This window comes from Lichenostomus cassidix, chromosome 13 (genome assembly GCF_008360975.1).
Source record: "Lichenostomus cassidix isolate B80296 chromosome 13, HeHo_3.0, whole genome shotgun sequence".
NCBI lineage: Eukaryota > Metazoa > Chordata > Aves > Passeriformes > Meliphagidae > Lichenostomus > Lichenostomus cassidix.
The window spans coordinates 3,374,750-3,391,539 of NC_139494.1; the positions used below are offsets into that span (position 1 = coordinate 3,374,750).

General features: G+C 49.0%; 1 protein-coding gene across 6 annotated transcripts in view; it reads left to right on the forward strand.

Annotated features, from left to right (window-relative positions):
- Positions 1–15,855, forward strand: part of NRG2 (neuregulin 2) — a 151,259-nt gene extending 135,404 nt beyond the window's left edge. For 4 of the 6 annotated variants that reach the window (XM_085073372.1, XM_085073373.1, XM_085073377.1 and 1 more), the window contains 5 exons: positions 6,764–6,866; positions 7,772–7,895; positions 9,194–9,321; positions 11,778–12,002; positions 13,398–15,855. In XM_085073372.1, the coding sequence (XP_084929498.1) occupies positions 6,764–6,866; positions 7,772–7,895; positions 9,194–9,321; positions 11,778–12,002; positions 13,398–14,055 (1,238 nt within the window). In that variant the 3' untranslated portion in view covers positions 14,056–15,855. Of the gene's footprint in view, positions 1–2,607; positions 2,632–6,763; positions 6,867–7,771; positions 7,896–9,193; positions 9,322–11,777; positions 12,003–13,397 lie in introns of all 6 variants that reach the window. The other 2 variants (XM_085073371.1, XM_085073374.1) reach the window with 1 other exon arrangement.
- The last annotated feature ends 935 nt before the right edge of the window (positions 15,856–16,790 follow it).

Here is a 16,790-nt window from a genome sequence, read left to right on the forward strand (position 1 = left end):
ATAGCCTGGGGAGTCTCCCAGCAGTTCAGGGTGCTCAGCTGTAGCCCCTTGCTCTGACCAGGGAGGATGTGTGGAGTGCAGACAGAAGGATGATGATGATGAAGATTATGAGGAAAATGCAATGCCCACTTCCTCAGCCTACAGCTGCCATCTCAGCACTGGCTCACTCTGGTTTATGTGTGTGTTAGCCTCTGGAAAAATTGCTTCCAATGGAGCTTGAACTGTGGGAGCTGGAGAGCACTGCTGCACTCTGCTGCACTGCTGGCATCGCTCAGTTTGTGGGATTCATTCATTTCACTGCAGCCACCCCAAAGGCTCCCTCTGCCATGAGCCTGGGGTGCTAAACACCTCCCCACTGCAGCCACCTCCATCAGCCTGGGATGAATGCCTGTCTGGAGCAGCTCAAGGGCCTACCTGGACCTCCTGCTTCCCAGCAGGCAAGTCTTGCCAGGCTGGTGGTGTGAATGGACAGTGGGACACAGGTTGAGTGAAATGTTACAGGACAGTGGAGGTGCCCACAGGGAAAGGCTGAGAGAGTTGGGATTGTTAAGCCTGGAGAAGAGAAGCTTTGGGCTGACCTAGTTGCAGCCTTCCTGAAGGGAGATGACAAGAAAGATGGAGAGATTTAGAAGGACCTGGAGTGACAGGACAAGGGGGAATGGCTTCACATTGACAGAGAGCAGGTTTAAATTGGGTATTAGCAAAGAATTTTTCCCTGTGATGGTTTTGAGACAGTGGCACGGGTTTCCCAGCCAGCTGGCTGTATCTGCTCCCTGAGGTTGAGGAGCCAAAAGAAACAGCAGTTCTTACATGAGAGGGATAGTGGGAAGGCTCGAGTTCCTCAGGTCTTGCCCATCACCTCTGTTTGCACAGGCATTTCTGAGTTTGGAAAAAAAACATGAAAATGTTTTGAATTGCATCCATTTGTAGCTGCAGATGTTGCAGCAAATCCCAGAACAGGGAAAAATGTGTGTATGCAGATGGATCAACAGCTTAGATTTATAGATGAAATCTGAGGTATCTCTATGTGCATTTGTCAGTGTCGGGGGAAACAAGTGTGCACAATGGTAGGAAGACTCAGGAACAGGTCAGGGCTGGATGTGATAACCAGGTGGTTTAGGATGAATATATTCTGTCCAGTTCTCTGCTGCCCACCACATTCTATCCACGTCGCTGCCACCTGTACAAAATGACTGTGAAATGCACTGTAGAGTTTGCCATTCCTTTTACATGAATGTGAGATGTGAAGCAGAGAGCAGCTGTGTTTTATGGCCTTTAAATTATACAAAATTTTAAAGAACCCCAACTTCTCCCTCCACAACTCCCCCAAAACATCAACATTGGTTGGAAGAGAAGAACCTGCTTTAGAACACGTATTTACATGTTCCAAAATGATTAGTGCTAGTTCCCCCATCCCCCACCCTAAATTTGGAACAGCACTGCAAAAGAAAGCCAGTATTTCTGTGCAGCAAAAAGCAGTTCCTAAGGAAAATAGAGTAAACAAATCTAGACATCTCCAAGCTGCAAATAATTTTGTGTTTGGTGATTGGCAGCAGCAGGGCTCACTTTTGGGTATGGTGGTAAGTATGGAGAATTTTCATGTTTATGTAAGAAAAACTGTCTTTTTGTTGAGGTCTGTACCAGGAAAATTACTAAAATCCAGGATACCTATTTTGCACTGTTGATTCATTGGATAAACTCCTGTGCTTAGCACTGTCTCTGCAAGATGAACTGCAATCTTACTTGTGCTGAATATGAATCTGAAAGAACATGCTCCAATTTGGGCTTTTTGCAGCACTCTAGAAAATGCAGAACCATGGCAGAAGTGCAGTTTGGAAGGCCACAGGCTTGAGGGAAGCTTTCAGTGCTGTTTGCACTTTTAGATGCATTGCCTTGCCTGGGCACCTCACCCCTTGCAGCACCCGTGGTTTGCAGCAGGTCCAGGCTGCCCAGGGCAGGGCTGGCAGGGCTGGGGCTGGAGGGGCTGTGCTGCCAGGGCTGCTGTGCTGCCAGGGCTGCTGTGCCCTGGCCAGGGGTGAGGGTGTGGGCAGCAGGACAGTGCTGGTTAGCCCCAGGCCCCAGCAGCACCTCACAGCCCCATGCACAGTGCTCCTCCCCAGAGCACAGCCCCAAACACATCGGAGCATGGGACGCCAGCCAGGGCAGATTTGCCCTGTGGAAGGGAATGAATGGTTTTTACCAGGCTCATGCAGTCTTTATGTGTTTTGACCTGTCAGGAGTTTTTTTCAGAGCAAGTGTACCTTTCCTATTTTTTTTTCTTTTTTTTTTTTTTCCTGCCTATACAGTGAATTCCATATCAGGTACTAACAAACATGGCTCATCTCAAAAGAATTCATAATTAACTGAAAGAATTCATAATTAACTTCCACTGCAATTTGTTTGGGTCTTTCTTTGCATAACATGTGAGCTGTGGTGGGGGTTTGAGATGCTCTGAAGCGTACAGTGTCTCTGTGTGAGTGCTGCTGAGCCTACCAAAAGCTAACCTGCTGTAACTGCACAGTGTGTGTGTTTGTATTTTAGAGTTCTCTGACAGACCTGTTTTTTCTTTTTCTCTCTCTCTTCCTTGTCTTCTTTCTGCATTGGCAGAGCATCTTGGATTTGAATTAAAGGGTATGGAACAACCATTCATTTATTAATCAGAAGCCATTAAGAGCTTCCCACATTATATTTATGGCTTTAATGGGATGATTAAAAAATCAGCTGTTCTGTTCTCTTCCCTGGCACCAAGATAGATATTTGGATTGGAAAAAAAATACCAAAACAACAACCAAAACAACAACCAAAACCAAAACAAAGCAAATCACAAATTCTAAATGTAAACCTATAAAAATACATGTGTATTTTTAGCAGCACTTTTTTCTTTGTTCCAAGAAGCAGCGTGGTGTGTGTAGCATGACTGGGATGTTACAACTGCCATACGTCTCCATTCAACATGCTTTTGTGCATTTAACTGAAGAGCTGGAGTTTGTGTCCATCCAAAAGGTTGCCAGCAGGCACTGCTTGGGAACAAGCAGGCATTCCAAGAATGGGAAGACAAGTTTTAGAAACATCAGGGCTTTTTTAGAAATTGCCATCCCGGACATACTGACCTCCACCAGATCCTACAAAGGGTCAGGGTGAGCTTTGCCATTCCTCCTCCCAAAATTTAGCAGCTCATTTTGGCTCTTGAGCAGGATTGTTCCAAGAAAGATGGCATAAGACAAGTTAGTGTAGAAAACTATCTCAGGGAAGTCAGTAGTTGCCCATGAGAGGGGAGGGTGTAATGCTGAGCAAGCTTGGAAAAAAACTGCAGTAAGTTAAATGCTTTTAAAAATATCCCCTTTGGGCATTTACCTGGTCCTGCTCAGTTGCTCATAATCATATTATTTTCTTTCCATTCTCCTTGGTCTGGTTTTAGATATATATTAAGTTATCCCTTGAATAAGCAGCTGGGAAATCAAATCCTTGAGGCGAGGTTTCCTTGGAGTGTACAAGCCAAGAGCAGGGAGGGCTGGTCAGGTGGGAGCAGAGAGATTGGGCAGCCTGGGCTAGTGGAAGGTGTCCCTGCCCATGGCAGAGGGGCTGGAATGAGATGAGCTTTAAGGTCCCTTCCAACCCAAGCCATTCTAGGTTTCTATGACAATTCCATGACTGATCACTTAAAAGCATTGGCTTGGCAGTGTCAGTCAGAGCAGATCTTCATTTGAAGATGCTTTAATTCCCTTTGCTAGAGGTATGGGGACACCAGTCTTTCACCTGTGGATCCTAAATTGCCTTCTGAGGTCCCTGAGGTAGAGGGACATGCACTAACTAAAGGTGGATAAGTCTATCTCCTCTAGTTTTTGTATGCCTGATCCCCCAGGACTGGGTGTGCATCCCCAGCAGTCCTTCCCTGATGCAGAAAATGTGTGAATGTTGTAGTCAGGGCGTTTCAGAGAAAGTGGTGCTGCTAATGCAAATACACTTAAACTTTAAAATTGAGGATTTTTGACATCCCTTTTTTGTTGACCTTTTGTCCTTTTCCTCATCCATTCTCAATGTCATCACAGAGCTGCACACATCCTGTTCCCAGTCTGCAGTCGTCTCTCCTCTGTCATTCGTCTGTCACTGTCATGCGTTGCTGTGACACCATGGCTGGACTGTGGCTCTGTCGGCATTGTGTGGCACCACATGGTTTGTTCATAGTGTTTGCTGCTGTAAAGTGACCATGCTGCTGATGAAGACGTGGTGTTTGTAGAGCATAGAGACACAAATGGACCTGTCCTGCTCTGGGATCTTACCTGCTCAAATACAGAGTTGTAGTGTGCACTCTCTTCTTTCTGTTGTTGTTGAGATGGTTTTGTGCAACATGAAGATACTGTTATCAAGCATCAGCTTCAATGAGATGTTGGGAGCCAAGCTAAATTGCTATCAGCAGATCATTCAATTTTTAGTTTGCAGCAGTGATGCACAACCTCACACTTCACCGCTCCACGTAGCAGAGCTGTCAGCTCGAGACAGAGAGGCCAAATCTGCATTTCTGATGAACTGAAGCATTCCCCATGCAATTCATGTGAAGGTTCAGGACAGTCAGACACCCCAGAGTCAGGGTCCCATACTGATGTGATCACCAGAACAAAGGCTGGGCTTTGAGCCTTGGCCAAAGAATTTTGTCCTGTAAAAGGTAAAAAAACAAACCAAAAAAAAATAGCCATAGTTTTACTGTCTTTGCTCTTTCTTCCTCCTCCATGATTCAAAGGAAATGATTTATGCTTATGAGAAAAGTCTTTTTAGCAAAAACCATTGCTGGTGAAGAACCCTTGGAAAATTTGGCTTGATGGATGAGTCCCTGGTGAAAACTGACCTCCCTCCCAGCCTTTTTTTTTTTTTTTAAAGTTTTTGCTAGGTAGTAGCAAAATTCTTGCCCAGTGCCATCCATAACCAGGATGTGATCCCAGCTGGTCTTCCTAATTTGTATAAAACCTCTGAAACTCCTGTCTGAAGGAGAGAGCTGTACAGCCGGAATCCAGGTCCCGGAGGTGTGCAAGAGCAAAAAAATGTGTCTGCAATGGTTGCTGATGCCTGGAATGGGACACCCATACAAAAGGAGCACATCACTGAAGGAGGAGTTTCACCCCAGAGTGGGTTCTTCCTCCATTCCAGCTCCACCTGGTTCCTTGTAGGGAAAAAAAAAAGTAAAACCAAAACACAAGAAAGCTTTATTTACTGTATTTTGCATCTTCATGCCAGGGTTGTCTTTCTTGCCAGCCCTTGTTTACCAAACCTTTCTCCATTCCCATTTTGAAAGTTAGAAAGAGGTAACAATTTTTCCTAGCACCTTTTTTTTTTTTCTTCCAAATATGCATTTTCCAGCCTAGAATGGCAAGCTGAAATTGTTCTAAATATCCAGTTGTCTGGAATGTTTCATTGCTTCCCCCCAACTTTTTTTTTTCCTTAGAAAAAGGGTGTTCCTGGGACCAGACCTGTTTCTCTTCTGGTTTTGTATTTGAGTGTTTGATAGCACAGGGGATATCGCATGGTCTGTTCAAGGTGTTTTGATTGGTGTGGTGAAGCACACTGAGCACATCAACCATGGCATGACTTTCATTGCCTAATCTAGATTTAAAAAAATATTCCAATTAATATTAAAGAAGGTGCAAACCCCAATAAGTTTAACACTAACACCTAGTGTGGGGGCATGAGGACGTCGTTCACAGCTGCTGAACTGAAACACTCATGGCAGCTCTGCACTGAATCCTTCTCTCAGTCATCCAGCTGGAGAGCCAAATTGCCTCTGCTGATCTCGGTGGAGGTTGCTGGATGTCACATCTGCTCTGGTGTAGCCACGGAGGAAGAGGTGTCCTTGCCATGGTGTTGCTGCCTAGGTGCAGTGCAGTTGCACTCCAAGCGAGATCCAAGCTTTTCCTGGGAGCTTTGGTTGGTGGGAATGAATCACCTCACTTCCAGCATGGTCTGGGTTTTGGTGCAAGTGGCTCTTCTGGTTTGAAAGGTAGCCCGTGACACATGGTGGTGTTTGAGAGAGGCAGCAGCAAGCTGCTTACATTTTGTGTGTGCCTCTGAGTTACCTGGTGCAATGGAATGAATCGCTTCCTAGGGTTTCATTAAAAATCCATGTCTGGTTCCTGTATTTTAATTACTCCACTCCCTTTCCTTTTCCTGACACGCTATCACTTTTCCATCCTCATGCTGCTTTTTGACTGTTCCAGGATGCCCCTTTCAGCACTGACATGCATTGTGGCTTGTTGCTCGGTGGTCCTCGACACCACCCAGCTCCAGGGCATGCAGCTGCTGCGAGGCAGAGCCATCCTGAGCCGGGCAGAGCAGAGCCTGTGATCAGGGATCACAGGGGGTGTGTGCTCATGGAGAGAGGGGTGTGCTCCAGGGCTTCTGTGGTAGGTGACCAGGGCACTGGAAAGGAGGGATCTGCTGGAAGGGAGAGGAGAACCGCAGGGCTTTTTGAGATTAGTCACTGTGGGAAAAGAAGGGAAGGTAAGAAGTGTGAGTGCAGAAGGGGTGAGCTGCCAAGTGAGTGAGGGCAAAGGCACAGGGTGACAAAAGGAGTGAAGGTCTTTTTAGGGATGAGTAAGGTTGGGCCAGCTGGGCTCAGGTTTGGGGCAGCCACTAGATGGGCAGTGGATTGGTAGGAGGTCTGCCCGAGCCCTGTCCTCCATCTCACCCCCATGCAGGGCTGGTTCCTGTGCAGCCAGACGCAGCCCTGGTGCTGGAGCCCAGCGGTAACTGGTTTCTTTCTCTCCATTTGCAGAAGCTGAAGAGCTCTACCAGAAGAGAGTTTTAACCATCACGGGAATCTGTGTTGCCTTGCTGGTGGTGGGCATCGTCTGTGTGGTAGCTTACTGTAAAACCAAGTGAGTATGGGGGGCTGACAGGCAAGAACTGGCCAGAGGTTAGTGAGAGGCAGTGTTCATGTTCCACACTTTCATACTTTTCACCCACACACTGTTTTTACAAGGTCATGTGCTGTGCTATTCCCAGGAAGGTTTCACACAGGAGGTCAGTGAAGCTGTCTACCCAGGATGTTTTCCTGGCACCTTTTGCCTATCCCCTGGACCAGCATCATTTTGCCCAGCTAGGTGATGCTGTGTTACAGGGAAAAGCTGGCCCCTAAGCCAGCAGTCAGCTTCTGCCAGCAGAAGCACACTGGGCTGTTGTGCAGTAGCCATGGGCTCAGCTATGTACATTGCAGGGACTTCCAGAGCAATCCTGATGAAACAGGAGACTTGGGAACCTCTATTTATGGTCAACCTTCCCTGCATGGACAGCACTTTTCTCCCTACTCAGCCTGCACCTCCTCTCAGTTCAGGGTGCCCCTGGGACTCGGTGAGTCTTGTGGAGCAGATGTTCCACCATGGGCATGGGTAGGCTTTGCCAGTTTGTCCTTAATGCACGACAGGTCAAGTACTTTGTCACCAAAGCCAAGTCAAGGCTCACTTCCCCTTTTCCTTCTTCCCCACTTTTCTCCTCCCCTGCCAGCACCGTGGTGCCCCTGGCTCTGCTGCATTGTGCTGAGCCTTGTCTTGAAAAGGAGGACCCTGGACCCAACTTCTCCAGTTGTCTATGATAAGAAAAGTTCGCCTTTAGTTTGGAGAAGCCATAGGAGATGTTAAGTGTTGAATGCCTTGTTTGTTGTTTGCAGCTTTTCACAAACACCATCGGAACATTCACGTGTCCAAGACTTGCCTTCTCTTTCATCTCTGGGGACAGAGAGCCCCATGAGAGAAGGGTCCCTAATAGATTTTTTTCTGTTTTAAAGGAAACAAAGAAAACAAATGCATAACCACTTGCGGCAGAACATGTGTCCTGCTCATCAAAACCGGAGCCTTGCAAATGGGCCAAGCCATCCACGTTTGGATCCTGAGGAAATCCAAATGGCTGATGTAAGACCCTTTGTCTCCATCTCCCTGCCTGCTACTGAGGGCCTGTTTTCCACCGGGGATTTGACATGGATGTGTATCCTTACTCACCTCCGTGCATGTGCGGGAGGAGCAAAACACAAACTTGAGCAAAAAGATAAGGTTCTGCACAGAAACATTTCCAAAATCAGCATCTGAAGGGGAATGTGATTTTGCTTTGAAATACAGGATGAGATTCAGGCATTTGGGTTAGGCTTGTTTTGATGAATCCAGTGTGACCCTGATTTCCACTAGGAGAGATGTACCTGATGTTTGCTGTTTATTATGCTATCCTGTCAAGTCCTACTTCAGGGGATGACAAATGAGATCAGCGCAGCAGTGACCAGAGCCACCATGGTGACCGTGTCGTGCTGAAGCACATCATGGTGATGTGGTCAGCTGTCCATCAGCCCACGTGCCCATGCCAGGGGTTCTGTCCTGGGCAAGGTGGGAAGTCCTTGTGGGATGCCACTGTCACACCAGTAAGAACAATCTAAGTCTATAGGACAGGATCCAGAGGGCAGTTCAGTCACTCTCCTGACTTTAGTCACATGAGATTCCCATCAAACCCTGTGAACTCAACAGGGCCATCAATGGGCTTAAGGGCCTTGCTGGACCAAGGCCTTGAAATGGGTCAGAAAAAGGGATGGGAGAGGCAGAGCCAAACAAGAAGTACTCTTAGAAATTAGTCCAATAAATCAGCTGCAAGCTCTTTTGGGTCACCCTTTGGATGTTAAAATTTAGCTAGGTTGGTTCCCAGCCCTGAAGGAAAGGGGAAGGAGAATTCTAAGAACTACAGCCCCCTAGCCCCAAAGTACAGACTCTCCCAGAGACCTTAGAGTCTCTGTGAGAAGCAGAGTTGCTCGTTAGATGAAGGAATATCTCAGCACAAATATTTGGATCACATCTGATGTTCCTGTAGGACTCGCATCTCTGACAGATTTCACATTGTTCTCTTTTTGCCGGTACTCGGTCGGGTGTAACCTGCTGTGGGCAGAGATGTGTCTCTGCTCAGTAGCTACTCATGGTACCACTGTCCTCTGGGGAACTCCTCAGCTCTCCATACCCTTCTGCAGTCCCTGTGCAAGAGCCCTTTTCTAGTGTTCAAAGTGAAGGGGCAGAGAAAAACCTCCACCCACCTTGTCCTTTCTCGTGGGGTGCGGAGCTTCTGGGTTCTCTCAGTCCTCACCTGATTTCACCAGAAATAATCAGGCCAGCTAAATTTTTCTTTGGCAGCATTCACAGACCAGTGCCTGATCTGCGTGATTCTTTCTATTTTGCAGTATATTTCTAAGAACGTTTCTGCCACTGAGCATGTGATCCGAAGGGAAACAGAGACAACCTTTTCAGGAAGTCACTCCTGCTCCCCGTCTCATCACTGCTCCACAGCCACTCCAACGTCCAGCCAGAGGTGATGTATACCATTTTCTCTGGTATTTTCTCTGCCGTTTGCCATGGGATGCTGTGAGATTCAAAGGTTTTCCTTTCACCTCCCCTTCTGTTTTCACTTGATGTCTGGCTCTGCAGTGGCATACAGGCCAGGTCTACACTGCAGGACTTTGCAGGCACAACTAGTTACTGAGAGGTATGGAAACGTGTGATCCTTGATCTGCAAGGAGGTGCCAGCAGGATCCTGCAGCTCTGACATAGCTGGAAAACAGGAGGAAATGAACTTGTGCTTCCATACTTTGCACAGACCCAAATGTATGTAGGAAAGGTTTTGCAGGTTGTGTTTGCAGCCATGCTGGACGTCTGAAATACTTCATTAAGCACACACAGGTTATCTGTTTAATATTTAGAGTGTATTTGACTTGTGGGAGATAAAGTACACAAAATATCACAAAATGTTTTGATTGGTTTGCCAGAGTCAGGGTCTGACTTGGAAGTCACAAGTCTCAACCAGAAAGAAAATGCTTCTATGCAATTCATCACCCTCAGCCTCAGGTGGTGGCACCTCTCTCACTGGAAGTCATTCTGAAGCTTTTGGGAAAACTGGGTCTAGAAGGAAAGTACCTATAATTCTTGTGACACAGGATGAGACATATTTTTTTCACTTCAAAATAACCATTGAGGGAAGAACAACATAGCTTGGAACCTGAATTTTCTCATGGTTTTTGAGAACATTTAAACTACAGATAGATTTCCTTGTTTTTATGATGTTCAGAAAAATCCCTCAAATGCTCTAAAGAAAGTCCTGTGCTGTTTTGAGTTTGGATGTTCCACTTCTTCCTCTTTGACAGCTCTTGTGCTTCTTCCAGTAAGTGACAGGGGTTTCCCTTGGAGATCACTTGCCTTTGATACATGACTGGCTCATGTCCTTCATTAGCCTGATGGGATTGTCTCCATTCATCCAGGAATGCAGGAATTCTTTCCACTAAACCTCATAGATGTCTCCAGGCAGGTTTCCATCCATTTCAGGCATTCCTCAGCCTTGAGCAAGTACTCTGGGTTACAACGGACAAGATCAACTTCAGAAGTTGAACTTGGGTTTTCAGGTGAATTCCTCCCCAGATTCCTCTGACTATACTTCCAGCAAGTAGAAAGGGAGCCAGGAATGACTTGATGGGCTGGGAATGACTCCTTTTTCACGGGAAATCCCACACCTCATGAGCTAGACTGTGTGTTTTCCAGGCTTTTTGCATTTGTACTCTACAGCCCAGCCCTGGCTAGGTGTGTGCAAGCTCGAGCCAAGTGCACAGAGACTCCTGTGCCTGCAGAGCTGCACCTTGCTGGCCTTCCATGCTCACTTCAAAGGCCTGGGCCATCCCATGGCACCTTCTGAAGGCACAAAGGTGTGTCTGGAGGGCCGCATTAGCTCATGACAGCTGTAGGGAGGAACCTACCTTGTGTAGCCTCTGGTCCTGGCTACCTGCCACCTCATTTTCCTGAGTCAAGTGCAGCAAGCAGGTGCTTCTTGAAGTCATGCCAGAGGCAAACTACTGGCATAATCAGGCTCCATTTTACTCCATCAGCGCCTCTAATGAGGACGCTGTTTGAAGTTATAAATGAGCATGTGCCTGGAGCCATCAATAATTAACAAGTTCTTGGGTAGGCTTGATGAGGGCTGCTCTCCTCTGTAAACCCCCACCCAAAATCCTCCACCCCCACAGCTCCATCTGGTGAAGTTTTGAAGTTCAGATGGGTTGCTCTTATGGATCATGTATTTCTGCAATGTTCAGGGTCAGCGTGGTGGCCGTGGCACAGGTGGCACCCTGCTGTGCAGGTGGCCCCAGGTGTCTCCAGTGAGTCCTTGTGGGATGTCCCATTTGCACCAAGACTGAGGCAGGTGGGGCTCCAACTGCTCAGCACATCATAGTCTCTGTCTAGCACCTTGAAAGTGTTTTGCTGCCAAAATCTTTGGTACACTTTGCTCTGCTAATTTTGAGTGGCTTCTCCTGGCTCCTCTCTGGTAGTGATTCCAAAGGGGCTGTCACTTGGCAATGCAGGTGGCACATTTGAAGAAACTTGGCTGACTTGCGTTGGCATAGCCAATGTGTTGTTCCACACCCAGAACACTTTGCAAGCACAAAGCAGAATTGCCCTGGCTTCCCTCCAGAGGCTGTCCCATCCTGCTCCCAGCCATTTATCCCGTGGTGGGATAAATACCTGCTATCGCTCTGGTTTACTTTCTTTGTCCTCTAATGGCATCTCCAAGAAGGAGCAAAGAAAGGCAAGTCAAAGGTAGGTTTGGGAATCAGGGAATCCTGGTTCGTCTGGCCTGATGTTTCCTAACGAGAGAGACAGAGAGAAGGGGAACACCAGAGCAGAGGTTCAGAGCTGAGCATGAGCAGTGCCTGTGTGCAGGTCTTTGGAGAAGAGCTGGGTGGGGATTCCTTGCTTACTGTCCTTATGGGCTTTGCTCCACAGACATGAAAGCCACACCTGGAGCTTGGAGCGAACAGAGAGCCTGACTTCAGATTCCCAGTCTGGGATAATGCTGTCCTCGGTGGGAACCAGTAAATGCAACAGCCCCGCGTGCGTGGAGGCACGGGCTCGCCGCGGGGCCACCTTCTGCATCGAGGACTCACGGAGGCCAACGACGCAGTACCGTGACTCGGTGGATTCCCTGCGGGACTCACCCCACAGCGAGAGGTCAGAGCCCACTGCTTGGTGGCACCAAGGCACAGCAGAGGCAAGCTGTGCCCTCTGTGCCAAACACAAAAATGTTTGCTTTTACCGGCCCTAGAGCAGGAGTGCCGTGGTAGCACTGGGGAAACTTCAGCCCTGGTCCTACCAGAGGAAGCTGCTACCCCAGGAAGCCACTCTGGTCAGGGAGTAGCCAGCTCTGCACCCTGATGGCAATGTAGGTTTGGAGCACAGGGATGACAGGAGTGGAATATACTGCTGGTTGAGAGAACGCCCTGAGCAGCATGGTGAGCTGGCAGCTCCAGCAAGGTCTAGCCCTCAGGTACCTGGGGAAAAGGTGTCTGTCCTCAGCACAGGCCTGGATGGGTGGGTGAGCAGGGTGCTGCATGTGGGCACAGCCTTGGGACAGGACTCGGCGTGACCCAACCTTCCAAGGAACACAACCGCAGAGCTGAGACATCAGAAGCAGCAGTAACAGTTGTCCTCTTCCCAGTCTGGTTCCTCATGGAGCAGAAGCACATCTCCAGCCTTGCTTGAGCCCTTTGCAGGTAGCCATGAGTGACTCTTGGTGGCCGCATGGCCACTTTCAGGCAGTTGCCCTTCAAGGCAGTAGAACTTGTCCATGAGGCAGAGGAGAAAGGCAGCATCTCCTGCGCTCATTCCTGTTCCATTCAGGCAGACTGACCCAGCTCCTATGGAGATCTCATACATCACAAAACACATGGGTCAAAAGGTCCAGGATGAGCCAGAGAGCCTGGGCAGGTGGGATTGGGCAGAAACACCATTGGGGCTACAGAGAGGAAATAAGATCTGCTCCTTAGAAAGAGGTGATGCTGAAGGAAGGGCTGTGTGGAGAGGGTCTTGACCAGACCTGAGTGACCACACTGATGTCACTAGAGCAGATGAAAGCAGTAGATAGCTTTTTAAGACACAAGATTTGTGCTAAGTCAGAGAAAGCAATGCCCAGGCTTTCCCCATTTGCGGCCTAAACAGGGGGAGGGAATTCCAGGGACCTTCCTCAGAGAGAAGCCTGGCAGCTCCAGAGGGAACAGAAAGCAGCTGTCAGGCAGATGAGAGGCAGTGAAGCCATGACTCAGCCTGCTGGGACATGCTGCTGGTTTGCAGCGATGCAGAGTGGGAATTACACTGCGAGTCCCTCGGGAGAAGTAGTCCAGGGATGCTCAGCACATGCTGCCCCAGCGCCCATTGAAGCCAGCAGCTCACCCTCCCTTGGCACAGCAGTGCAAGGTCCCTCCACCTGGTTCCCCTGGAGAAGCAGAGCTCCACAAGTGGGTTCACTGGAGGCCTCATGGGCCCTGGGCCAGATGTTCAGCAAAGCGCAGGCCCAGCTGGTGGTTTTTGGGGTTGTTCGGTGTCCAAACAGAGGTGTTGCTTTTCCAGGTACGTGTCGGCCCTGACCACACCAGCACGCCTGTCGCCTGTTGACTTCCACTACTCGATGACCACGCAGGTGCCCACCTTCGAGATCACCTCTCCCAACTCGGCGCACGCCGTGTCCCTGCCGCCGGCGGCTCCCATCAGCTTCCGTGTGGAGGAGCAGCAGCCCCTCCTGCGGCGGTACCAGCTCCCCTTCCAGGACACGCAGAGGTACGACAGCTACTACCAAAGGAAGACCTACCTAAACGACAGCATGGGGAGCCTGCCCTCCAGCCCCTTCCGCATCACAGAGGACGACGAGTACGAGACGACGCAGGAGTACGTCACAGCGCTAGAGCAGCCAAAGAAAACAGCCAGCAGCAACAGGCGGTGGAAAAAATCCAAACTGAACGGGCACATCCCTCACAGAGCCAGAGCCGTCCGGGACTCCTTCTCCTTGAGCAGCGCCTCTTACAGCGAGTCTGACGAGGAGCTGGTGGCCGAGAGCACCCCGTTCCTAAGCACTCAGAACAATGAGGCGGCGCACACAGAGTCGCCGCCGCTGCACCGGCCGGGCGACAGCCGGACTCACTACTCGTGCCGCGGGCACAGCGCGCACGGCGATGGCGGCCGCGGCAGCCTGGCGCACGTGGCGCCCAAAGCGGACCCCGACTCTCTCTAGGCGCCTCCCGCGCTCCTGCGCGCAGCCGTAACCCGCATGGAGGAGGCCGAGAGGAGGGAGGCGAGACGAGACAAAACAAAAAAACACAGAACAAAAATAAATATTTTTATTTTATATAAAAGAGGGAAAAACAAAAAATATAACAAATAAAAATGTTTTATTTTCATTTTAGCAAAGTTGTCTTATAATAGCTAACGACAATGACTTTTTTATAGGGAATCTCTATTTATATGTAATGTCTTGATTTACAGCTTCCGAGAAAAAAAAAGTAAAAAAAAAAAAAAAAAAAGAAGAAGAAAAGAAAACAAACAATAAAGTTAAAAAAAAAGTGGGCCAATTTTTGACTACTTAAAAATAGAAAACAAAACTATCGTGGTGCCTTTTGCTGTATGCTAGTGCTGGGATTCATGCTGAGGATTCTGTTTCAGTAGCATTTTTAAGATCATAGATTTTTGTTTGGGAGACAACCTGTCACAAGGGCGCTCTTCTGTTGGAAGAAAACAGCCTTGCCACTTTGCCCCGTACCCTGCTATTAATGATCTTATTCTTTAAAGTATTGTTTAAACACACATTAAGGACATGATGGGAGCATTTCCATTATCATGTCTAACGAGGATCTGTCTTGCCCTGTAAACTACTTGTATTTTTGCTTAAATCAGGAGAAAAAGAAACCCAACAGCACCGTGCTGAAATGCAGAAATAACGTTTCTTTTGCCACAGAGGTAGGAAGAGAAAATGAAATCGCGCAGCAGCAGCAGCCCTTACAATATAGCTCTCAACCTTTGGCCATCTCACGGTGGGTCTGGAGTGGGGTTGGCACAGGTTAGTAGTGAAGCGAGGCAGACACCCCTGTGACCATGGTGGATCATACCCATCACGTACCCTTGAATCCGGGTCACTGAGCCAGCCCTGGCAGCTGGCCCTGCGCGGTGGTCTGGCGGGGTGGCTCCGTTCAGCCATGGTGCCCGCGGCCACATTGCCACCCCACTGCCGTGCTGGCCGCGGCGTCCCCTCGGCTGAGCGGTGCAGCGTTGGCCATGGCACCGTGGGACTGCCAGAGCTGCTGTGTCCTGCGTGACACCCTCGGCCGGGGTGCCGGGGGGACACCCAGAGGGTGGTCCCATGGCGCAGATAGCCGAGTGTCACCCTGGACACAGAGCCAGGCAGTCACCGGCCACGCTGCCCCAGGGGTCAGTAGGACCCTGAGCACTTAGGGCTCTGCTTGCCACGCCTGCCTTGGCCAGGAGGGCCCTGCGTGGGGCAGCCCAGCGAGCGGATTCTCCCGTACGGCCGTGCCACGTATTGTAAAGATAGTTGTTACTGTCACGTCCTGCCATTGACGACGGAAGTCACGTTCCCAAACTCGGAGCAGCTCTGGCCATCGGCTCTGTGGCGCAAAGAGACAGTCCTGCGTGTCCAGGCGGCAGAGCATCCCCCGTGGAAGTGCCCCCCTCTCCTCAGTTCTCTGCAGCAAACCTGTTTACATTGTAGCCTGACTTTTTCTTTTTATATTTTTACTTCTGCATGTCCTTTGCATTTCAGATACTGTAGATTGGATGCATGGTGAAGCTGTGACTGAGAAGATAATACAACAATTGACAGTGTATTATTTCATTTAACTTTTAGCAATAAAGTAACTAAACCCTCTATTCCTCACCCATGATGGGGTCAGATAGAAAACTCTGCTAATTTGTCATAAGATGATTGTCAAAGTTTGCTCTGGATTGTCTGAATGTCAGAACTCTTGACTGTTTAACACTTGAACATTTTTTATATTATAAATAAAATAAGAAATAACAAGCTGTGGGCTGCATTAATCTCAGGCCCTTTGCAGGGCAAATAGGGAGCTGTGACAGGCACCATATACAGAATCACGGACTGTTTGAGGCTGGGAGAGACTCATTCCACATTTTCTGCTCCACCAGCTCACCCAGAGTCAGCTGCCCAGGCCTGTGCCCAGTCAGGGTTTGAATATCTCCAGGGATGGCAATACCACAACTTCTTTGGGTAATCTCTGCCAGTGTTTGGTCCCTCTCCAAGCAAAAAGGGGTCTTCTTGTGTTCAGACTGAATTTACTATTTTTTAATTTGGGCCCATTGCCTCATGTCCTGGACACTGCTGGGAAGAGTCCTGCTCCCTCTTCTTCACTGCCATGCATTGGGTATTTAAACAAACGGATAAGGCACCCCTGAGCCTTCCCCTCTCCAGGCTGGACAGTCCCAGCTTCCTCATCCTTTCCTCATATGAGAGATGCTCTGGTTCAGTACAGATCTTTATGCCCATAGAGACCCACAGGTGGGTGTTTTTCTACCTGGCATGGACATTTGACCTTCACTGCAGGGCTCAGGAGTGGGGGCTCACTGAGGTGAGTGAATGCTACCCACACATCTCCCGGGGGGATGCCATTCCTCCTCCAACTGCAGACCACAAGATCCCCCTTCACTTGAACCATGGAAGTTTATAGTTGTGCCAAGAGAGGCCAGGAGGCTTGGCATCTGCTGTGTCCTGGCACCTATTTCAGTGACTCTTTCAATAGAATAGAGATGTGTTGGGTCTAACCCTGCCATCCCTGTGCTGCCATGCAACACTGACCCACCCAGAAAACAGGTCCCTTGTCCAGCTCTTCCATGGCAAATTTGTGTCTCTGGCTGGTCCCCATGTAGGGCTCTCACCGGCAATGTGGTGTAGTCACAGGAGCACTGACCCTGAGGTGGCACCCACAGCTCAGTCCAGCT